General features: G+C 38.2%; 1 protein-coding gene across 3 annotated transcripts; it reads left to right on the forward strand.

Moving 5' to 3' along the window:
• The first annotated feature begins 1,807 nt into the window (after window positions 1-1,807).
• On the forward strand, window positions 1,808-22,000 carry ccdc138 (coiled-coil domain containing 138). 3 transcript variants are annotated; one of them, XM_080902565.1, is made up of 15 exons: window positions 1,808-2,132; window positions 2,517-2,556; window positions 3,333-3,435; window positions 3,533-3,621; window positions 3,751-3,914; window positions 4,077-4,214; window positions 4,400-4,519; window positions 4,870-4,947; window positions 5,165-5,284; window positions 5,803-5,931; window positions 6,083-6,199; window positions 7,910-8,087; window positions 10,704-10,877; window positions 16,831-16,969; window positions 18,200-21,998. In XM_080902565.1, exons 1-15 carry the CDS (start codon window positions 2,052-2,054, stop codon window positions 18,324-18,326), a joined length of 1,797 nt encoding a protein of 598 aa, XP_080758691.1. In that variant the 5' UTR covers window positions 1,808-2,051; the 3' UTR covers window positions 18,327-21,998. The 3 variants fall into 3 exon arrangements, with proteins under 3 accessions (XP_080758691.1, XP_080758692.1, XP_080758693.1); XM_080902566.1 differs by lacking the exon at window positions 3,533-3,621 and having other exon boundaries at window positions 2,033-2,132; window positions 18,200-21,999; XM_080902567.1 differs by lacking the exon at window positions 3,533-3,621 and having other exon boundaries at window positions 2,082-2,154; window positions 18,200-22,000.
• The last annotated feature ends 1,971 nt before the right edge of the window (window positions 22,001-23,971 follow it).

Here is a 23,971-nt window from a genome sequence, read left to right on the forward strand (position 1 = left end):
CTCAGTCTGACGTTGTGCACTGATTTGACAAGCTTAAAGACTGATGGTGTCTATTGTCTTTGATGAAGCACTGACACTTAGTGGCTGATTGGTGTAAGTACACTGTAACTGAGCCGGTTTTGTGCCAAAAAGTGATTGTCTGCCAAAAACTGATTTCCGGTATTTGCCAAAAAGCGATTGCTCATATTTAAAGTGCTATAAGTAACTTGTTGGGCTATAATATGTTAAACATATGTCAAATGCATCCCTTATGGATGACATAAAGTCATCTTGAGCCACAAACAACATTCGTGTAGCAAGATACAAGCCGCAATCAGTTTTTGGCAGCGACTTTTATATAACCTTTATTTATGCAGTAAAAAAAATCTCATTAACATTAAAAATGTATTTTGTAAGAGTAAGTTGCCCAACAGGACAGCAGAAATGGCAGCAAATATTACAATAGTTCTGTAAAAATATTTTAAGTGGGGATAAAGGACCGGATTGGTTATAATGTAAGTACAAGTTGTAAAGATACTTAAAAAACAGATAATTTTTTAATTCTTTATGTAACCCCTTTGGGGCTGTAGCTCAGGTGGCAGAGCAGGTCAGCCACTAATCAGAAGGTCGGTGGTTCGATCCCAGGCTGCATCCTGGCTGCATGCCAAATATCCTTGGGCAAGATACTAACCCCGTGTTTGCCTACTGGTGGTGGTCAGAGGGCCCGGTGGCGCCTGTGTCCGGCAGCCTCGCCTCTGTCAGTGCGCCCCAGGGCAGCTGTGGCTACAATGTAGCTTGCCATCGCCAGTGTGTGAATGTGTGTGTGAATGGGTGAATGACTGAATGTAGTGTAAAGCGCTTTGGGGTCCTATGGACTAGAAAAGCGCTATACAAATGCAGGCCATTTACCATTTGTATCCCCTGTTCACCGAAGTCTATTTACGAACATACGTAAAGATATTACACATAAAAAATACACAGAAACACTGGAAATCACTTTTTGGCACAACACCGGTAAGATTTCATCCATCAGTCGCAGAGATCTCACCTCAGGCAATCCAAAACTGAATCTAGATGAAACGTACACTGTATAAAATTTAGCTTTTTAAGCCAAATATTGCGATTTAAAGGCAAGTAATAAGAGAGGAGTTATGTCAAATGTACTTGATTTTTGAAGGGCTTTAGAGGATTGACTTATACACGATTACACTAAATTGCTGAATTAAAACAACTTTGATAAGCTTTGTTGATTTTTTTTTTTAAAAGCTACTGAAAAAATTGTGCTTTACTGTTTGCATTAGCCTAAAACTAGTGAACACAGAAAGGGTGGATCAAATGACTACACACTGCTGGAGAAATTAGAGTCACTGATGACTATGCTAATCATACATTCATCCTCCGCACCTGCTGTCACTTATAGTCCTGTACTTCTCTCTTTTTATTTGGAGCAATATTCTTCTTCTTCTCTCGACTGGTCCCTTTAGAGATCACCACAGAGGATTATTTGCCTCCATTTTACCCTATTCCTAGCATGCCCATCTGTTTCACCAACCCTCTGCATGTCCTCAGCACTACATCCATGCGACTCCTCATAGGTCTTCCTTTTGTCCTCTCCACTCCTCCCTGCCTGCACTCTCTCCTTCACCTGCTTGGATGACCCCAGGTATTTAAACTCATCCACCTTCACTGCCTCTGCTCCTTGCAGCTGTTATACCTGTCTGCCTCATATTGATTACATTTAAAAGCCACTAGCTGGCGCCATTGTCCCCCACTAAACAGCGCTGGTGGCGTTGAAGAAAATGCATCACGTGATTAATCATCCGCCAAATTTTGGATGGTGCTTTAAAGTTAGCGAACACGGTTGGTTAAGGAAGTTTTCCAACATGCCACCAGTAATGTCGAATATGTTACGACTTTACAGAATACCAGCTCAGAAAAAGTACCTTTATCCATGATATGAAGAGGTTTTAATTCGAAAGTTTTAACCGGAAGTTGGTTTTATTTTTTATTTTACGTAAACTCGTGGGATAAAAGTGAAGAGGAGGAAGATTCTAATCACAGTAATAGTAGCTATGAACCAACATTTCAAGGATGCCGACTTGAATAACACAGTGGAAAAGCCTGGGCAGCAATATTTGGAGAGGAGGAAGCAGGTTTGACAATTTGAAGTACACAGTTAAGTTTTGTGGTGCAGTATCTTGGAAACGCTACCCTGTGCAAAAGTTGCCTGTCCATTCTTCTGTTTGTTCTCCGACCGACGTTTACCAAGCTTGTTTACATAGTTACTACTGGTTAAATGTACGTTAACCTACGCGTTTAAATCATTAATATCTGGTCTCCCATCCCTGTATCTAAATTCATAAGAAACAGACTAGGTTAACTTGTAGCTAGTTGAACACCGAGCCTCTGTATTTCTGGTTTACCAGCTGTGTATGTAGGCTTCGTGTAAGAGTAGTCGCCACGTTATTTGACAAATAGTTATATGACATTTTGTCTTTTTGCACCTATGTTCTAAAACATGTTGCACTGTCTTTAAGGTTCTACCTCCAAAGGGAACTACCACAGGAACCAGTGATGGTAAGTGTAGTCTGGGTGTCACATGCCCTTTTGGGTTCCAACAGATCTTTAAGCGTTATATATTTATTAAATATTGCACGTCACACCACATTTGTCTTCACTGGTTAACATGATATTATTGAATTATAGCTTTTTTTCTATTTTAAAAATGGTGAAAAGCTTAAAAGCAAGCCCCAAATGCTACTGTTGACACAGTGGGTTGCAATGTTCTGTACATAACAAAATGCAAAAGTTCAGAGAGTCTTGGGGAAATTACATTGTTGTTTTTGTTTTCTTGTTTTTGTTTTTTAAGTGAAACAAAGTATATAGAGCTACTGCAGCTGGTAGCCCAGCTTTCTTTAAAAGAAATTTCAAGCGCAATTGTCCCATTGCAAAAAATTTGGTGTTTTGAAAAACATTCAACTTGTCTAAGCAAATTACTGAAGCTCTAAAACAGGAGTGGGCGGTTGATTTTCCCAAGGGTCACATGGGAAACTGGCGCTGCTGTGGAGGCATTCATGGGAAAGCTTATAAAGAGCTAAAATTCATATTTAGCAGAATTGAGTTCAGCTCGTTAGTGCGGCCGCCTACAACAATCTCATGTGGGCCCTTGAGAAAACAAATTGCCAATTGCTGATATAAAATCTCACTGAGAGCTAGTTTTTCCATTTTGGACACATTTCTAAAGTTAGACCACATATTGCACTTGCCACATCACATGTACGGACAGTGCTACACAAATTAAAGAAATTATTGAATGACTAGAATTATTATTTTTAATATTTTTTTTTTTTTAGACTTTGCACAAAGACTTGTTTTGACTGGTGGGTCCAAAGAGTTGAAATGCTACAACAGAGCTTTGCATGAACTGTTCAAAGCAGTCGCCAATCATCCTGAGCAGTAAGTGATCAGTAACACCATGGAAGTGTTTGCATGTTAATGATGACTTCTTTGAGCAAAACCTGTATGTGGTTGTGTTTGGTTTAATTTGGCACAGTTGTAGTTTGCATGGCAACAATGAGGACCTGAGTGCAGACTCCACAGTAGTCCCACTTCAGGAGTCTCAGGTGCTGTTTACAGAAATGGGTATGTGTGTTTCACAGGTAGTAGTCCACTTTGTTGCCAAGGCAAATGTTTTCTGCTTCACTCAGAAGCTGAAATTATATCCTAAGTTGATTTAAAGTTTTCTTTTAATAACTTGATACTCTTGTCCAGATGTGACCTTGCCTTCCTATCTGGATGGTAGCTCTGGGTCCCAGGAAGCTGAGAGTGACAGAGAGCTGCAGTGGGATTTCCAGTTTCCCAACTCATGTGACTCATCTTCCTTTGCACTAGTCAAGATTTACCATGAAATGATGACCATACACAAACAGCTAAAGGTTTACACATATTTCTTCCTCTCATAATAGAATAAATAAAGCTCTATGTCCAGAATTGCTCAATCAATTAAAATGAAGAAACCTTACAAACATGGCATGTTAGGTATTTCGGTTTTTGTTGTGCTGAAGCTGTAGACTCAGCATGCATTTGTGTGTTCACAGGCAGAGCGACAAAATCAGCAGCAGCGGGAGAGAGAATTGCATGAGAGAGAAAGGAGGCTAAAACGGCAAGAAGAGGCTTTGCTGAAGCTGGCTGGGATGAAAGAGATGGTCCACAGTCGCATTGTGACTATAGAGGAGGTTTGACACGAATAAAACATCATATTACATTAAAAAGAAGGGACGTGTTCTTCACCACACATAGTTCCCTTTCCTTCCACCTTCTACATAACCATCCATGCACTTACAGGTCATGGATTATTCCATAAGGTGTCACTGCTATCTTCATTTTGTGTGAATGTTCAGTTATGTGTGCATCTCACCAGAAACACCAGCATGAACTGAGCCGGCTGCAGGACCTTCTTCGAGAGAGAAACAAAGAAAACAAGAGGCTTAAAAGCAATTTCGAGACAATCAAGGAGCTCAATGATAACATGAAGAAGCAGGTTGGAATTGGTTGCATTTGTAAAATTTCTAATCTAGGTCTGAACATTTCATAAGCATGATTATTTCCAACTTTTGAATGTCATATTCAAAATGAAGATGATGGCATCTTCAAAATTACCATTCAAATGTTCCCAAAAAAGAAGTTAAAGTTTTCTTACCAAGCCAGTAGCTTGTTGATCCAGAGGAGGGTGCTACAACATAAGATATCTGGAAGTTCACTAATACGACAGTGTATTAGGATTGCTTTGTCTACACTTGTTTTGTTGATCTAAGTGCTTTTGGGGAATTTATATTGCAACAGCGCACTGATTATTGTCATTGTCTTTTTTTTCTTTTTTCAAATCAACAGTTGAATGAGATCGGTGAACGAAATAAGAGGCTGGAGAGCCAATCCAAGAGGGTGCAGGCTCGGCTTGAAAATCTTCAGGTAACAACAAATATATCAGTGCAGAAAAGGCCGTTCCTTCATGTTTTATATGAAAAGCCTTAAAGTTGTGACGTTTAGTCTCACAATCAGTTTTCAGCATCTAAATAATGAGAGTTGAATAAAGGAGGCCATTCTGATATCTGTTATCTTTAGTAAATAGACAAAACAGATATTGACATTTACTTTTTTTGGCTTTTTTTTTTATTATTATTTTAAGAGGAAATATGAGCACAATTTAGCAACAAGAAGCTGCAACAAAGGGAGTATTAAGAGTACCGAGTGTTTTAAGCCATGCAACAAGGAGAAAGCAACAGCTTCTGGAAAACCCAACAACAAGGTACTTCATCTACTCAGAGTGTGTCTCTGTGTGTGTGCGTGCGTCTCTGTGTGTGGGAGTGGGACCGGGGGGGTTGTTTGTTTAACAGTTAAATGTACTACCAATCAGCAGGATTTACAGATTTCCTCTAATTACAGCCATGTTACTTAATCTATCGTTAATGTGTTTAGTGAAAAACGCTGCATGTGGTTTAGTGTGGTTAGACAAACACTAACACTGCTCTTTACATATACCCGGAAAGGAAATGGTACAACAGCCCTTCTCCACAAACCACACGCATACTTCCAACTGACATGATAAATCATAGTTTGTGATTATGTTAAGTTATCATCACTGCTATTGATGAAGATAGATATACGGAGTTGGATACAGTTATATCCCTGCTGAGAAAGCTGGTTTTGTCAAACTTTTATTGCTTTATTTTCTTTTTTAACACTTTTTCTTTGCATTATATTTGAGCTGGGAGAGGTCTAATAAACACAGCAACTGTAACTTATTTTTCACCCTTCTTCCTTCAGGGCAGCGTAACTCCCTCTCCACTGAAGCTCATATCCTTTCTGCTGGAGTGGGTGCTTGATGTAACAGAAAACAAAGTGGAAGGTGTAGGCCGGTGTTCAGAGGTTCTGCTCAGCGAAAGATTCCTCAAGGTGGTGTGCTCAATGCAGCTTTGCTCTGATCTTTGCATTTCTTCCCGGCTCTATTCCAACACACACAGTTGGTGTCACAACAACAAAAAAGCAGGAGATGATGAGACACGGACAGAGTTTGATTAGACATAACTTATCTTGGGTTTCTTAGGTGCTCCCGTTATTAGCAGACCAGCTTCATCACACTCCTTTGTCAGAACCTAAGCTCCTCCTCAACCTGCTTCGCCTCATTTACTCTGCTTTGAGACACTTGGACAACAGCAGGCAGGTAAAGATAATATTATTTCTGTGAGCAAGCTGTGTTTTTAGAGCAGGTAATTTTTAGATGCACCAAGGAACTTACTGTATTATATTATGGACATGTGGAGCATGACATTTTTACCGGAATTCAGCTAAAAAAAATAATAATTAAACCTTTGGCCATGCATGATATTTATTAGGAAATGTTCTTGTTGGGTTGTTGAAAGAAATGTTACGCTATGACTATTTAAGCTCTGGCTGAGATCATTATAAACAAAGTCTAACACAGTCACTATTCTTTTTCATGAAAATTTTAAGCGTGTGTTCACTGTGAGCAAACAAGCCAGTGCTGAAAAAACGATGCCAAGACAGTGACCTTCAGGGGGGATGGTTTGTTTTTCTGCAAGAAAGACAAAATGGGCTGCATCTTGTTTATATGATCTGCCACTGTTTAAAAACTAAATCTCTCGCATAGCTGCCTGAAAGGACATTAATCTAAGTAACAGCTGCTTTATTCCTAAAACATTGCTTCTGGACACTTTTCAGCAGCAGTGTTATTCCTGTTACTAGATAAGCTTTGCTTTTAGAAAGTAAGAACACAGCAGGGTGAGATTACAATCTATAACAAGATGCAGGTAATTCTGTGGCCTGGCTCATTCATATTTCATCAGCCTTTATAAAGCTGAGTGTTATTCTGCTAGCAGAAAGCTGCTGGACCTCATTTCAAAACATGAGGCTGGCTCTAAAGTTGACACAGTTTTTCCCTCCCCACACATCAGAGGTACACATCGACTTCAAGCGGGGGATATCCACTTTATCGCTACATCTCCCTTCACACTAAGGAAGGCTTTCTTGTTTGGTAGTCCTGTCGAGTTTCATCTTGTGTTTACATGAGATGCTTGGTTTTCTGAAGTCCCCTGCCTGTATGTGTGTCAGACAGAGTCTAGACATTTGAGCAGGCTGTCGCTGTTTTTGTGGCTCTGATAAGGGTGTGTGTCCTTCTCCTTATCTGGCCACAAGCCCCTCAAGAGTCCTAGATAACAAACATTGTATATCAGCAATTGCTATCTGAATGTGAGACATTATTAAACCGTGGCCCAATCCCATTTGCAGACTTGGACTGCAATTTTCATGCTCGTATGAAGTCCTTACCAGCTGCCAGTCATCTGGCCTCAGTCCCAGCTATGAGCTTGGGTTCAGCCTACACCAACTGTCCTTATCCACTTACTTTCTACCGTGTCCAATCTTCCAGCCTTAAGTCCTTGTCACTAGTCCTGCTACAGGGAGCTTGGGCCCGTTAAACCACTTGCTTCCTTATTGCTAAATAACGTGTTCCCTTTATATGATGAATACCAACTGGCTTTGAGCCAAAACACATAGATGGAGAAACAGAGATGACTTTAAGATGAGGGTTCTTGGTGAACCAGTGGAGACCTTGGGGAAAGGGAAAGACCACCAGCTCTTCAGCTTTCAAAATACATAAATCTTGGATAGTAGCTGTAGTTTACTGTGCTGATTTATTAGATCCATCAGTTATGGAAAAGTTGCAGAAGAAGCCTGCTGGCTCCCTGTCAGGCTGACCTTGTATTTTATACACTAGCATTTGATGAAGATCATTGTAGGCATGTAATTTCTGTTTTGACAGTTATATAACAAAAGTGAATGATTGCAGGCACAGTTGCTAATATTGCGCAATGGCCAGAGCATCTGAGTGTGTGTTTCTGTATATTTTGCCTAGCATGTAGCACCATCTGCTACTCTGCAATGGATAGGAGCGGAAGTGTCAAAGCCTGCAGAAGATTCAGATCACCCTATGAAATGCTCTGAAGCAGCTGGAAGTTGGCCCCTTTACCGAAGCCCTTGTCCTCATACACGGATCCTTTCTGTCCTCATTATCTTCAGCACCATCACACAAGGTATTAATGAAAACACGTGTATATATGTGTGTGTGTGTGTGTGTGTGTGTGTGTGTGTGTGTGTGTATATATATGTATATATGTATATATGTATATATATGTCCCTGCAGGTTTTAGATGTGTCCTTGAACCAACACAGCTGATTTAAATGGCTAAATTAGCTCCCAACATGTCCTGAAGTTCTCCAGAGGCCTGGTAATGAACTAATCATGTGATTCAGGTGTGTTGACCTAAGGTGAGATCTAAAACCTGCAGGACACCGGCCCTCGAGGCCTGGAATTGCCCAACCCTGCTCTAGTGCATCTGCTGTTAATGCCATTAATACCGAAGCAGGTGAGACTGATTAACAACCCCGCTCTGCTACTTAAATGACCAGATCAATATTCTGGAAGTATAACTGACTTGATGCTATGCTCTGATTTAAAACATGGGACCATACTTTGAAATAAATGCAGAGATTAAATAATGGACATGTTTGGTAGACTGCATTCACTGTCATGATTAGAAGTACCAAAGACATGATATTTATTATCATCAATTACCTTAACAACATATAATATTGTCTTTGAGTTGAGTTCCATTGCAAAAATTGTGTTGTATTGTAAAGCAGTACTGCAGTCTAAAGCATTGTTAGGCACACCAGTTGTTATCCATTGCCATTCAGAGGTAGCCAGCCCTGAAGTTTCCTTTTAGAAGCAAGTGTCAGCACTCAGCAGCTATGTCATTAACAATGCTGGACAGTTATTTTGAATGTTATTTTTAAACAAAGATGAATGGAGAGCGATAACTTTAACTGACTGGTCACTAGGATATAAAATCTGCATATATAGAATCAGTGGTCACATTTAATTTTCCAAGGAAATGAATGATACAAAAAATACATAAAACTTTGACATTTTTGGTCCTAAATGAAGTTTAAAAGCTTTTTTTCTGTCAAGTTATACTTCTACTACATATGCATCACTAACAGCTCAGTTCCGAGTGCAGACACGGTTAGCGTCTCAGCCCATCAGAGCTCAGAGAAATAAGTGTGACAATTTTCGCAACCAGTAAAATAAGAAAGAGGAAAAAAATATAAGTAACTACTGTCTTTTCTGAGATAATTAGAAGATATGCCTGGCTCTATATAGTTGAACCTGGGTCAGGGTTTGGTGTCTGAGTGCAGACTTAAATATTAAACTGCTGGATGGGTTTACACGATTTCTGTTTGTTCCTAAACAAAGCTTAACTAAGACAGTAGGATGGTAAACATTTCTTGCTAAACGTTAGGATATTGGCATCATGTTACACTAACATGTTATTCTTCCATCCACAGTTTATATATTGACAGTGAGTGATAGTTTTGGATCTAAACTCTCGGCTGGGTTTGATAAGGAAAATCCTCAGATCACAGAGCTGCTAGCATTGCTTTAGGTTCTTGGCCCTCTTCCGTTATGTGCAAATATTTTAAAGAGGCAAGGAGCTCTTTGCCCTTCCACACTATAAATCTTGGTTGGCTCTCTGAGTTCAGCCCACAAACCTGACAAATCCTGACATATTTTATGAAACTCTTTTCTAAAATGACCTTCCGTCTGCTCGAGGGCTCCCTCAGCACATCAGTGCAGACTGTTTTCTGTCAATCTGCCTACCAGGTTTAGTTTTTTTTTTTTTTCCTTGTGGATTGTTGAGGAGCCAAATTGACTGTAAGAAAGAGATATTTCTTCTCCTTTGCTAATTGCTCATTTTTATATATACCAAACTCAGGCACTTAAACTAACAAAGCTTGGCCTTTATCATATGTCAGGTAAAATATGAAGCTTTTGGAAATCTGAAAATAACTTTGTCAGAGGACTGTAGCCATTACATCCAAAGTACAGTGGAAAGTTGTGAGTTAAGTGGGAGAAGATAGGAAACAGCTGGTGAATGAGTACTTTCCATGTGTAATGCATCTAATGCAAAGGGATACACTAAGAAAGGTCTCTGCCTCAGTGAGTAACCTCAAATAAGTAATCATACAGTTAGAACCATAAGTATTTGGACAAATACAGAATTTTTATGTTTTTGTACAACAATGGATTTTATAACAGCAAAGATGTGATTGAAGTGCATTTTGTAGCTGTTCACTGGACCTCTCTGTATGAGGCTCAATACAATATCCCAAGACTTATAAACATTTGCATGTTGTTTTGTTTTCTTTTAATTAACTTTACAGTTTGTACAAGCTGTTTTTATGTATGTATAATTCTCAGCAAGAACAAAAAACAATGAAAATGGTGGGGGCTAGGCTACCGAGAGGTCTCCGAGCTTGAAATGAACACGTGGAAACCTTCAAACAAAATTCAATGAGATCTTCCACTGTTACCCTTTTAACATGATAAACATGTATGTATGTATGTAAATATATTAAAAATCGTTAGTAATACCATTAAATATAATTGTTATTATTATTTTTAAAATTATTGGGGGAAAAAAATTAAAATAACAAAAACAGCTACTTTAAATGTAAAAAACAAAACAAAACAACATATTATTTTTATATATTTTAAGACTATAATTTCAACTGAAAGAAATGTGTCATTTTCATCTAGACACCTGGAGTGTTTTTGACTGTTTCTACTTTACTCTTGTCATTTGCAGCTGATGTGCTGTCCCAGGCACTTGAAAGTCTCTATATAGAACTGATGAATGAGGAGAATCGAGGGCTGTTCATCCACTATGGAGGAGTGCAGAGGCTGCTTTCAGTGCTTCAGGGGAGTCGCACAGGGCTCAACATGCCTATAGACATTCTGATGAAACTCAGTGAGGAGTCCTGTAAGTAGGCTTGTTTTGTGGTAAACACTTTTAGATGAATGGTTATGGCGTGTGTTTTTTTTTTTTTTTTTTTTTTTTTTTTTTTTTTTTCCCTTTCCCAATGCAGCTCAGAGCAAAGACAGGCTTACAGTAAAAGGCTTTGGCTTCCATTGTAATTTTATTTTTCCTATTTTTAGTGAATATAATGTGGTGACTCACAGTTTCTGCAGCGTCCTTCTGGTACATTTAACCTAAAAGGGTCAATGCTGATCAGTTCATGAATGTTGATACGTGTGCCTGCTGAGTAGCAGTAGTAGTAGTAGATTTGCATTGAGTAGCAAGACGTTTTGCATGCCAAATGTTTTTGGGCATGGTAGTAACCCCAAGTTGCTCTCTGATGCATCCATCAGAGTATGAATATGTGTGAATGTTAGATAGAAAGCACTTGGGTAGAAAAAGCATAGAAATAAAGTGCTTGTATGAATGGATGAATGAGGCAAGTTTATATAGAGCACTTTGAGTTCTCAGAGTTAAAAAGCGCTGTATGAGAACCAGTCCATTTACCATTCAGTCACTGGTATCGCACACCCTAGGAAATAATTAAAAAGTGGGAATTTCAGTTCAGTTCATTTTTATTTCAAACATTTCAAACATGTGCCTTCACAATCATTACAAAATATCATTCCATTATTTGTTTGAAAAGGAGTAGGCTGAAGTATTTACTTATTTGTCCCTACCCCCTCAAGTTTTACCTCTCATTCATTTAATTTTTTTTGTCTTAAATTAAACAAACAACATATGAAACGTATGAAGTAAAACAAAACATAACATACATAAATCAAAACAAGAAATTAGCAAGCCCCACCACAGTATAGTTTCTTTCATATGAAAAATACAGAATGTGTATATTTGCAGATACACAAGTTATGGAAAAACAACAAACCAAAACAAAACAAAAAAAACAAAAAAGAACCGCAACACCATTTCCAGCAACATTACCGTCCTGGGTTAACCCCGTTTTCTTCATTCTTATACTTATTTAAAATTAGGTTTTTATATTTTACTTTAAACTGTTTTATGTTTTGACTGTCTTTTATTTCTTCTGTTAGACTGTTCCATAATTTAACTCCTGCAATTGAGATAGACATAGTTCTTAAAGTTGTTCTAGCACTTTGTATTTTTAAATTCCATCTCCCTCTTAAGTTATACCCACCTTCTCTTTCTATGAACAATTTACAGATTTCTTTGGGAAGCAGTTTATTTCTTACTTTATACATTATCTGCGCTGTTTTAAGCTTCACCAAGTCTTGGAATTTGATAGCTTGCATTTTGACAAAGAGTGCATTTGTATGGTCCCTGTACCCTACATTATTTATTAATCTAATGGCCCTTTTCTGTATTGTAGTTATTGTTTGTGTGTTACTTTTGTATGTGTTTCCCCAGACCTCTACACAGTAGCTCATATATGGCAGTAGTAAAGCACAGTATAAAATGTGCAGTGCTTTCTGATCCAACATATGCTTTGCTTTCCCCAGGACGGCAATGCCCCGTGCCAATTTCCCCCGAACATAAGTAATGTGTGGCTTCCAACAGAGCTTGTGGTCAATGATCACCCCAAGAAATTTTATTGCATTTACTCTTTCTAAATATACATTGTCAACACATATTTCTACTTCGATGTTTTTCTTTTGGTTTCCAAACAACATAAATTTGGTTTTATCTAGATTCAATGATAATTTATTTATATCAAACCACTTCTTTAATATCGTTAATTCCTGTGTGATCATTTCCAAAACCTGTGGCAACTCCACACCTGAACACAGTATATTTGTGTCATCTGCAAATATTACAAACTTTAAAATCTCCGATACTCTGCAGATATCATTTAAGTACATAATAAACATTTTTGGACCCAGTACTGAACCTTGAGGTACTCCACAAGCTATATCCATCAAATTAGATTTATATTCATTTATTTGTACATATTGTTGCCTATTCCCTACATAGCTTTTTAACCATTCCAAAACCACTCCCCTAAACCCGTACTTTTCCAGTTTTTTTTAATAGAATTTCATGATTAACAGTATCAAATGCCTTCTTTAGATCTAAGAAAACTCCGAGCGCATACCTCTTATTATCCATACATTCCGTTATCTTTTCCATTAAATCTATCAGTGCCAAAGCTGTTGATCTGTTGTTTCTGAACCCATACTGACTATCTGTCATTAATTCATATTTTTCCACAAAACTGTCAAATCTTTTTATGAAGAGGTTTTTGATACATGAATACTATCTGTTAATGTGAATAACTGTAGTCTATTTATTTAAATGATTGTACCTTACACTACAGTGATAACAAAAACAATTTCACGATTGAAAACATTTTTAAATCTAAGATACTTGGTATTTGCACAATGTTAGAAGATATTAAAATCTATTGATGCTCTGTTATCTGACAGTTTAATGCTGTTTGAGGTGGTCCTTGATTTGTTTGGGGTGTTGTTTTTGTTTTTCTTAATCCAGAATAGTTTCTTTAAAGGTATCAGCAATTATATTTTAAAAGAACATTCACAAGGGAAGCAAGGGGCAAGCAACATGAAACCATAGACCGTCACTGGCATTCACCAACTCCAAGCAATGACAAGCAAAATAACCACAGACAAACCCAAAGTGAGCATGTTCTGAGTGAAACTTTTCTGAACTTCAAGGTGAAACTTTAAAGTAACTACTAATCATAGTGAGGGCGACTGTTGATTGAAATGTTACAGGGTGGTAAAGACATTAGAGAGTTACCTAGGCAACTGGACCTTGGAATGTCCAGGACCAATAATTATCTACAAACCAATGCCCAGTGAAAGAATGACTTCCTGTATGGACATCCCATAATAATGGTAAACAATTAATTATTTAACAAAGATTGAGTGCTTAAAAAGCAATAATACAAGTCTTTTTTTTTCTCTCTCTCTAATCCACACAGAGTCAAAAGTGTGTATATATACTGGCTCAATCTTTTAAGGCCTTTTAACATCTCAATAGTGATCATGATGGACTATAACTGGTAGTTTCTCTTTACCAGCTTTACTAATTGATTGACCAATAGATTTACACAAGTTGGGAAGGGCACTTGAAGCCATTTCTAAACAATTGAATATGAGTTGTTTAGATGTGTCACCAATTTGCCAAGGTCTTGGAGAGAACACCTAAATTTTTACCCTTAGATGAGGCTCAGGAACAACCAAGGCTCAAGCTTGGAAGGAATTGGAAACTGTTGGAACACCAGTGCCCCTGTCCACAGTAAAGTTGGTTTTATATTGGACTTGAGAGGGTGTTGGCCAACAAAGAAGGCACTAAAGACCTCAGTAAATATCAGGCTTTCAAAAAGCACTGTACCAGCTGTCAAGCATGGTGGTGGTGGTATCATGCTCTGTGGCTGTTGTGTGGTCAGTGGTACTGGTACATTTTAGGAAGTGGGTGAAATCATGAAAATTAGGGCTACATCCGAATTCTTCAACTTCTTCTGAACTCAGCAGCTACACATTTAAAACTGGACGTGTCTCGGTATTCCAACATGACAATGATCGCAAACACACATCAAAATTGGTTTTGGAATGGATAAAGCATGCACATTTTCAGCTGCTGGAAAGCTCCATTGTCAACCGTGTTGAAAATTTATGGATTATGCTTTAAAGCAGAGTCTGTCCCAGTAAAACGATCCAATTAAATGTCCAAAAAGTCCAAAAAGAGTGGTCAGGGGTCCTGATGGACAATTAACGAAATGCTAGTAGGGGTTGAAAGACTCAAATTACCATGAAATTCATGTCCAAGATGAGTGTATGTAAACCTCTGACCACAACTGTTTTTCATATAGAAAGTGCTTTTTCCTATTACTATTATAGGATGAGTTTTCTAAAAGTGTACAATTTGTTCATTACAGTTGGAGGAAACAACACAGGAAGCTTGTGTATAAAACATGTTTCGAGATGGTAGTAGTTGGTCTTTTCTGTTCCCAAAGGCTTTAAGCAAAAAAAAAAAGTGATGCAACACATTGGTAAAGAAGTACCTCTCCTGACTTTTCTAAAAAGGTTATTTTAATTCAATTTAAAATAAGCACATTTATGTTTTCACCATTTCCAATAAAATGTAGAGTTCATTTTTTAAAACATATTGCATTCTCTTTTATTTAGATTCTGCTGACTTCTTTGAAAACAACTTTTTAAATGGATGGTTCAAGTTTTATCCAGCTTATGAGCCAATTTTAAAACTGTATAATTCATATTGCCTAAAAACTGGTTTTGATTGACAAAGCTGCTGTGATTACTTTGCTAGCCCTGATTTATAGACTGCTTTGAATATCACTATTTTCTTTGAGTTAAAACAGCCCTCCTGGTGTATCACTCCATATATTCCCCACATAAAAACCACATGTGAAAAATTACGTTGTTTTCTTTTTTTTTCTGAACTTAGATCAATCATAACTAGTGGTCAGGCAATAGATCTGGAAATTGTGGTCATAAAACCTTGGACCCCTACCACTTTCTGTCTTACTTATTGGAAGACAAAAGAGTAGATGGAGGTGGACAAGGTTAAGATACCAGCTGCAGTGTGTTTTCATGGAAGGGTGAGTTCAGCAGGGTTATGAGCCGTATCATTTAAACTGCTGCATACTAATAAACAGCAGGACCATATGCCAGAGGCGACTGGGGACTGAGGTCTGTGTGTTTGTATGTGTGTGCAGATATTTGTGTGTTTCAAGGGGATTGTAAGCCTTGCGAGACTTGCTAATTATTCTGTTTTACAAGCAGTAATGAGGGGAGATGGAAAAGGGCTGAGGAACAGGGGGAAAGGTTTACACCTTAAGGTTAGCAATAAAAAAAATTTTTTTAAAAATGTAAAAAGGTCCATTTATACACAAATGTACCAAACATCTGTGGTCAAATCGCCTCTTCTTGTACAGAGGTAGTCACATTCCCTACCAGTAACTCAATCTTTTCAACTATTAACCCAGCATAGCTTTAAATAACAGGACCTTGGGGAGTTTTGGTGATAACACTGTTTATTCTACATTTGATTTGACTATATTAAAAATAATTGTCTTATTGAAACATATAATTAGTTGGAGCCTTGTACCTTCTGCTTCACTGTTGGATTATGTTTGTCTGTGTGGGCCATGTTTAAGCTTACATTAAAAGTCTGGAGTTAAAGGCAGTTTAAAAATGCTTAAATTTGAAATTTGTCAAATGTACCTATAAGCTGTAAAATGAATACCAGTAGTATTCATTTTACCATAGTTATCCATAGTGATTTTGAGGGTAAGATATTGTTGGAAAAAGACTGACCAATCCATGTTTCCCTTCTTATCTTTGTCATATTATCTTTCTATCTGTCTGATCCTTTCTTATCTAAGCCCGGTGCTATTCTTCCCCATTCATCTTCCGCTGTGATTTGATGCCAGTGGCGCTGCTTCACCAGCCAAAAAAAGTCCCTCTGTTGCTCAGATTGTATTCCCTCGCTGCATGTGTGTTTTAACAAACAGCTACTTTTTCAAGGAGCGGGAATGTGACTTTTAGCAGAAACAAATGTTTGTTTACTCGAAATCGTCTTCATTTTAAGGTCAACGTTTGCTGTTATTAATTTAAGAGATCTACAGCTCCCATCTGTGAGCACTGGTGTTTTTGTCCTTTGTTTCATCTCCCTGTGTGAGTTTGTGTATGTTTGAGGTTTGAGGTCAAAGTTAAAAGTGACAATATGGAAATACAATGTTCTAAGAGACACTCTGACCAGCATATGTGTTCCTGTTTTTCTGTGTTATTCATGGTTTGTTGGTGTGTTCGTGTAGTTTTCTTGCTGGCAAAATTAAGCTGATAATTCCCATCTCTTTAGAAGTTTTGACATTGAATAAAATGTGTTGCAGATCATCAGAATTGATTGCCTTGATAATATCCTGTTCTCTTTGCTTTTGTTGTTGTGCTCATAGGCTACTTAAATTCCTTTCTGGATGCATGTAGCTGTGAAGAGTTTTTCCAAACATCCTTCTTGCTTCTTAAAAACCCTCATCTGGACCTCCCATCTTTGGAGAAGTTCTCCATCCTTCTGCAGAAGCTCTCCAACATCAGGTAGACACAGTGATGTCCATATTAAACATGGAAGCATTTCTCTGGGCGTGGCTAAAAACTACCTGCCTGCTTGGATTCATGTGTTTACGTTTGACTTCATGAATAGAAATATTTAATAGCCAATCAGCATTTGAATAGAAGATTTAGTGGAAGTGAACATGTTTTGCAACATTTATTTTGTGGATTGTCACGACTTACTCCAGGAATACACGAGATTTGTCTTTGCATTTTCAACATGGATTTGTTCATCCTTTGCACAGCTTCAGGTCACAGCTTTTTGTTTTTACCCTGGATATTGGATGCTCTTTCACTCTTTTTCAGTCCAGTCCTAATACTGCACCATTTTTTAGAGGAATGTTTTCTTTTATTTATTGGGTTGAAGATCAGTAGCAAAAGTTTTATGGAGTCTTTCATAAAATTTCTCATTTCAAAATTCGAAATGTTTGGTTCAAATCATCATGAGTCTGTATGAAGTAGGTTGGGAGGAAGGTATAACAGCTTTGTCATGGTTTGGGGTTGCATTTTAGCTTGTGATCCCAAATACACTGCCAGTGTACTAAAAGTACACCTCAATAGAAAGTGACACAATCAAACACTGTCAGTTATGCACTGGCCTCTTCAGAGCCCAGACCGCAACATTATTGAAGTGGTGTGGGATCATTTTGACAGAGAATGGAACAAAATGCCGCCAACATCCAAAGAAGAGCTTTGATTGTGCTTCAAGAAGCGCATTTAATGTTGGAGAACTATTACCGAAGATAACTGAAAGAAATTACAACAAAGCTTGGCTATAAAAGCTCAGGCTGTGTCGAATAATACATTTGGTCATAACAAATATTGATTTTTAAGCTTGTTAGAATGTTGTAAACGCTAAATTTGCTTCTTAGACCCTGTTTTCATGTACATTTACAGGTTTTATTAAATCGCTTTCAGCTCCCATTTTCCTTAAAAGATATAAAGAAATGAGGGGTGGGCGCAAGACCTTTTCACATTACTAGATTTTAAGGGATATGTTTGCTAGCATTTAGCATATTAGCAGTCTAATCAAACAACCTAAACAATGTCCCAAAACGTCTTATGTTGTGCCATGGAGCACTAATTTGTATTTTTGATATGCAACATTGGAGGCTAGAGACATAATGTGAAATTTGAAACAGCACAGTAATGGACTTTGTTCACAGCAGGTAGAGACAAACACTTTGTTTTTCATTTTCTTTCAACTTTTTCCAGGAAGAACCATCATCTGTTTGAACTTTCCTCCCTGCATCTCCAAATAGAAGAGCTGCATCACAAAACCAAAAACACACACGCTTTCCTCTGCCTGAACCTTAGATCGATCCTCCACAACATTAAATAATACAATTCTCATCGTGTTGGTCTGCAGAAACTTATTCAAGATGACATCCCTTCTCCTTCACTATTTCAACACTTTCCCTGGATTCTGTTTGGGGTTTTTTCTTCTTTTTGAAAGATTTGCTTAAACTTCAAAAGTACATGAAAACAGCAGCTCCACCCTGGTTTACCTCAGATTATAACTGGAGACATGCTTTCTTTATTAGTAATACAATGAAGTGTTTGTATTTTATTTGTCATAAGCACTTTGATTTAAAGCTGTGTATGTTTTAAGTCTCTGACCCATATTTTTTGTTTTCCAAAATGCAAATTGTTCTTTTTTTGGAGATCATAAACCCATTTTTCCATATAAAAGTGAGTGTCACTCTTGCCAAGAGAGGTTGTGACTGTAAAATGGTTTAATGGCAATAAACAAAAAGAACTGAAGCATATTAAGTTTGGATGGCACATGAAGTACTGAACCCCCCACCCCCCCTGTGTTTTGTATAAACTTGTCTCATTTCTTTGTTCCAGAGCAAGTCTGAGTTGACAGAGAGTAATAGTCTCAATATGAGATGCGCTAGTGGTGGTTGATGGAACGCACTGGAGCAATTACAGCTGATATTTCAAATATAATGCAGTCATTCTTTGGTGAATTTAAAGGTTATACATGCAGGTTTTTTAATATCCGCAAAGCAAATCCCCAATTAATTACGTTTGTTAAAGTGCAGACTTCTGCTCAGGTTAGGTTTTTGGAATGAAAGATTTGTGTTCTTAAATCACGTGTTTATTGTAAGATATAGACTACCATGTACTCTGTCATTGGGTTTCTTTGTAAACCCCAAAAAACTGATTTAAATTTGCACATGATTTGATTCACTGGTAAACATGACTCACTTCCTGGGAGGCAACATGTCATTTTCAGATAAAACTACTGATTTATATTGACATTTTCCTCTTGTTTCTCCCAGTAAAAATCTGAGCGACTTCTGCTCCTTCTATGTTTTTGTCGGTGCCATCATCTCCAAACCATACATCACAGCAGAGCTCAGTGGCATCTTGTAAATCTTCCTTTTCACTGTTGCTGCAATCCTGTCACAAATTACCCCTGGCACTCATCTCCACCCACTCTACCCTGCTGCACTCTCTTCTTCACCTCATTTGTGCACCTATACATTGCTTTAGTTTGATTGTTGAAACTCATCTACCGTCACTATTTCTACTCCTCGCATGTTCACCTACCCCTTCAAATGTGTTCTGTCCTGCTTCTGCTGACTTTCATTCCCCTTCTCTTCAGTGCAGACCTCCACCTTTTCAGACTGTCTTCCAGGAGAGACTTCCCAGAGCCCTCCTACCTGACCTCATCTGTCAGCCTCTGCCAATTTTAAAAAAAAAAAAAAAAAAAAAAAAAAAAAAGGTACTCTGAGCCAATCTGTGATAAAATCCCACCTGTCCAACCACACACCTCATCACATTCTCATACACGTTCTGCACCAGCCTCACATACTTTGCTGCCACTGCTGACTTCCTCATAGTTACCACAGTCTCTGGAACCCTATCATGCTTTCTCTAGATCCATAAAGACCCCGTATAACTCCCTCTGACCTCTGTAGTTCTCCATCAGCACTCTCAAAGCAAACATCACATCTGTAGAGCTCTTTCTCAGCATTGATCATCACCTCACCCCGACTCTTTGCCATGGCGTCTTGGCATGGCTCATCAACTTATTCCATCTGTAGTGCATTTCTCTTCTCTTACTGTCCAGCTTCACATACAATTCACTATAAGCCTTTTCCTTTGCCACCTCTCTATGCCGTATGTCCAGCCTCCCTGTACTACTGTCTTCTTCCTTCATCTCCCACTTTTTCTTTCCCAACCCCTTCCTTTGAATACTTTACTGTACTTCCTCATTACACCACTCAGTCTCCTTGTCCTCTTTCCGTTGTCCAGAGGATACATCAAACAGATTCTTGGCAGTTTCTCTCAGCACTATGGCTGTACCTTCCCAGTCATTTTGTAACTCTTCATTACTACCCAGAACCATTCTCAATTCCTTCCTGAATTTGGTGCAACATTCTTCCATTTTCAGCTTCCACCCTTTAATCCTTGCCTCTGCCTTCACTCACTTCCTGTTCTTGAAGTGTTACAGACTACCATCCAATTCTGCCTAATTGCAGAAAGCACCTCGCAGTGTGTATGCACCACTTTAATCTGTGTATAAAGTCATTTGTATATTTCTTTGTTACAAGGAATACCTGTGTTATATCCATCTTTGATGTTTTTCATGTCATGGGATGATAATGGATAACAACGTAGCTTTTGGCCAGTAGCTCTGTTATAAATAACCTACCTTCAAATCTGCTCTCATTCTCCTGATTCCTGCACGCTGCAGAAGGACAAACCAATAAATCCACTTACATCTACTTAAAGTCACAGGCCCTAAAATTCAAAGCTTCAGGATTTTGCTTAAGAATTATAAAGAAACTTTTATTACTATGTTTGAGGTTGCACCAACAATTTTATTGATCAGTTGTGTGAGTGATGTGTTTATAGTTAGAACTATAGAACAGGTCATTATCACTCTTAAACATAGGGGCTTTAAATCATATGATATCTTTATCATATCTCTCTATAGATAGTGAGCGAGAGAGAGCGAAATTATCTGTCTCTCTCAGAGGGAGAGAGATTTTTCAATTATTCCTGTATTCCTTTGTTGAAAGTAAATATTATATGTTTGTCCCTTGATATGAAAATAGAATTAGGAGTATCAGAAGACCAAATGTGGATGAAAATTATTTATTTGCTTGACTTTTGCTTCACACTTTTGTAAGGTCAGTACACAAAAGAATAAACTTAAAGTGTTTGTAGTAGCACATCAATATGTTCTGAATTTGTCTTAGAGAAGTCTGAATAATTTAATCTTTCGGTTCAGGCCATGTGCTGTGGTTAATGAAATCTCTGTCAACGTCAGCATGTTAAATCCGCTGTTTCATCCTCATCTGTCTCTCTTTGGATGTAGTACAGATTGAGCTGGAGCTCAGCATCCATTCACTCGTCACTTTCAGACTTCGTCAACTCATCTGTTGCTTTGGCAAAGCTGCAATCTGGAGATGTTGTGCAGAATGGTAACACGTGCAGTCTGTGCCATTTAAACAGTGTTGTCAGGTTAAAACAATGTTTCTCGATGAGCAGTCAAGTTATCCTATAGGTACCACTGTTGTGGATACACAAAGACCAACATTTTCCTGTTGGAAGCAGCTGTCAGAAGATGGGTACACTGTGGTCATAAAGAGATAGACGTGATCACTAACAATACTCTGGTAGGTGTTTAAATGATGCTTACTTGGTACTAAGAGACCCCATGCATGGCAAGGAAATATGCCCCACAGACTGAACAACTGATACTGGCAGATGGATCCTTGCTTTCATGTTGTTTACACCAAATTGTGACATCTGAATGTTAAAACAGAAATAAAGACAGAACAAGCAATGTTTTTCCAATCTTGCCCAGTTTTGGTTAGCCTGGATGAAATTTTGGTCTTCTGCATACCTTAGTGGTTGTTTGAGTTACTGTTGCCTGAAGCAGTCTGGCACCTCTGGCACTAACAACCATGTCACATTGAAAGTCGCTTTCCTAAACCCCTTCTGTTGCTCAGTTTGAACTTCAGCAGGTCCTCTTCACCGCCTCTACATGCCAAAATGTGTGAGTTGCTGCAATGTAATTGGCTGATGAGAAAAAGCCGTTAAATACCTTTTAATTACACCTCACAAAGATGTTTCTCTAGAACTAACCAAATATATCTTAAGTGTAGTTCATTAGCCTTAATATAATCTCGTTCCCTTTGTTCTACTTCGACTGTACTGTAGTTAGCATGCAGTAATAATGAATGTTAAAAAACACTGTAATTGAAAAGAATGCAGAATCATAAAATATGCTATCGCTATCTTGTGGTCTCTCTCATTATAGGCTTTACAATTCTAAGTGTTGCATTTGATTGTCTAAATCAAATGCAGTCAGATGCCAAAACATTTAGACATTTCCAACATACATATTTATTTAAAAACACAATTTTGAATTATCTCAAGCATCTTTTTCTGCTTTATATTCTGTGATTAAAAAGTGTTCTCATAGGTGCATGTTACAGAACATAGTGTGATATTTAAGTGGCCAATAACTGTGTTATATACAGCTAATACAGATCTTTTCTCTAAGAGACATCTGCAGCAACGTGACTGAAACGCTCCAACAAAGGATAGACAGAACTGATGGAACTCACTGTTGCTATTTATTTCAGCTAACTTTTCATCAGTGAAATTTATTGTAGCTGACATGAATTCAAGGTGCAGGACTCTTCAAACATTTTACAGCTGTCTTTCTACACTAAACGCGATGGGCGTTTGACAGTAAAATGGATTTTGGACAGAGTATCACTCTAACGAGCCCTTGACTGCCTATGTGTCTATTCCAGGAACTGTCAACAGATGAATTATTTACGCTATGAGCCTGGTTCACACTGCAGTGTCTGGCCTGTTTCCTAACAGGCTCACGTCTTCGAGTCTGCCCTGAACAATATCATCTGCATGACTTTATCCTCTGAACTTGATTTATATTTGGGGGGTTTTTAGTGGTAAAAAAAATTAAGAAAATTACCCCGAAAGTCGCCCTGCTCTGGTTTGGCTGGTAAACCTTATTAAAATGTTTTCTGGTAAGGGGGAAGCATCAGCACTTCCAATCCAGCTAAACCTTAGAGCTGAGACAATCAGCAATTTAATGTGGCAGCCCACCAAATGTTTATTATTTCCACCAGCCACAATATGTGTAAATACACTCTTTAAGTTTTAAGTAATGCAAAAAAAAAAAAGGTCCATGGAGGTTCTGGTAATATACCTGACTGTAAATGAGCAGTTGTGTGATGAGGCAAAGTGGAACCAGCTGTCGGGGTTTCATATATGGTGGAAAGGCTGGGGTTACACCAGTTTCCAACTTTGAGTTTGTTTTTGCTTCTGTCAAATGTCAAGCCTGATTTAAACCAGGGGATTTTCGTACATATTGCTTTGCCTGGTGTGTGTCCCCGTGCCTCTAAATTTCTGTTTGTTTTTCTGGTTTTCACGATGTGCTGAAGGCCTGCATGTGATAGCTCTGACTCGTAAACTTTTTCTGTTGCTCAACATAACTGCAGAGTTGGTCAAAGGGGAAGAACAATATGAACACTATTATTTTCGAATTTAACAGGAGTCCCAGATTTATATATTTTATGTAACTGTTTTGCTTCATCCTTCTGTTTGTGAGATGGAAATAGTTACAGCAACTAGCAGGATTTTATAAAAAAGAGTCAAAGTTGGTTATGTGGTAGTGAGCTTTAGGGCTGTCTTGAAGATTTTAGGCTCTGCGCATACAGGCCATCGGTGTCCCTCTGCTTTTACTTAGTGCTAAGACGATCCCCTCCATATTCCAGGCATGTGAGTGCACCAGTCTTCAGTTGAAGAACTTTTAATTGATGTGAACACATTTATCTGGAACTCCAGACAGATTTAGTTTAGATCCATAAAAGTTATAGAAAATACACCTGGCTGGGGTCTGGACACTACATGCTCTTTGATGTGTCTGCAGGTGAGTGACAGGGTTTGGTGTGTGCATGTTGGTGTTGCTGTCTGGCAAAGGTTTAATTA

This window comes from Rhamphochromis sp. 'chilingali' (assembly GCF_963969265.1).
Source record: "Rhamphochromis sp. 'chilingali' genome assembly, chromosome: 14".
In the NCBI taxonomy this organism is placed as follows: domain Eukaryota; kingdom Metazoa; phylum Chordata; class Actinopteri; order Cichliformes; family Cichlidae; genus Rhamphochromis; species Rhamphochromis sp. 'chilingali'.

Excerpts from the sequence above, each read along its gene's own strand:
- ccdc138 (XM_080902565.1), top strand. The coding sequence starts at position 2,052 with ATGAACCAACATTTCAAGGATGCCGACTTGAATAACACAGTGGAAAAG. Across the intron at positions 3,622-3,750 it reads GGTGCTGTTTACAGAAATGG|ATGTGACCTTGCCTTCCTAT; the intron begins GTATGTGTGTTT and ends ACTCTTGTCCAG. Across the intron at positions 4,215-4,399 it reads GCATTGTGACTATAGAGGAG|AAACACCAGCATGAACTGAG; the intron begins GTTTGACACGAA and ends GCATCTCACCAG.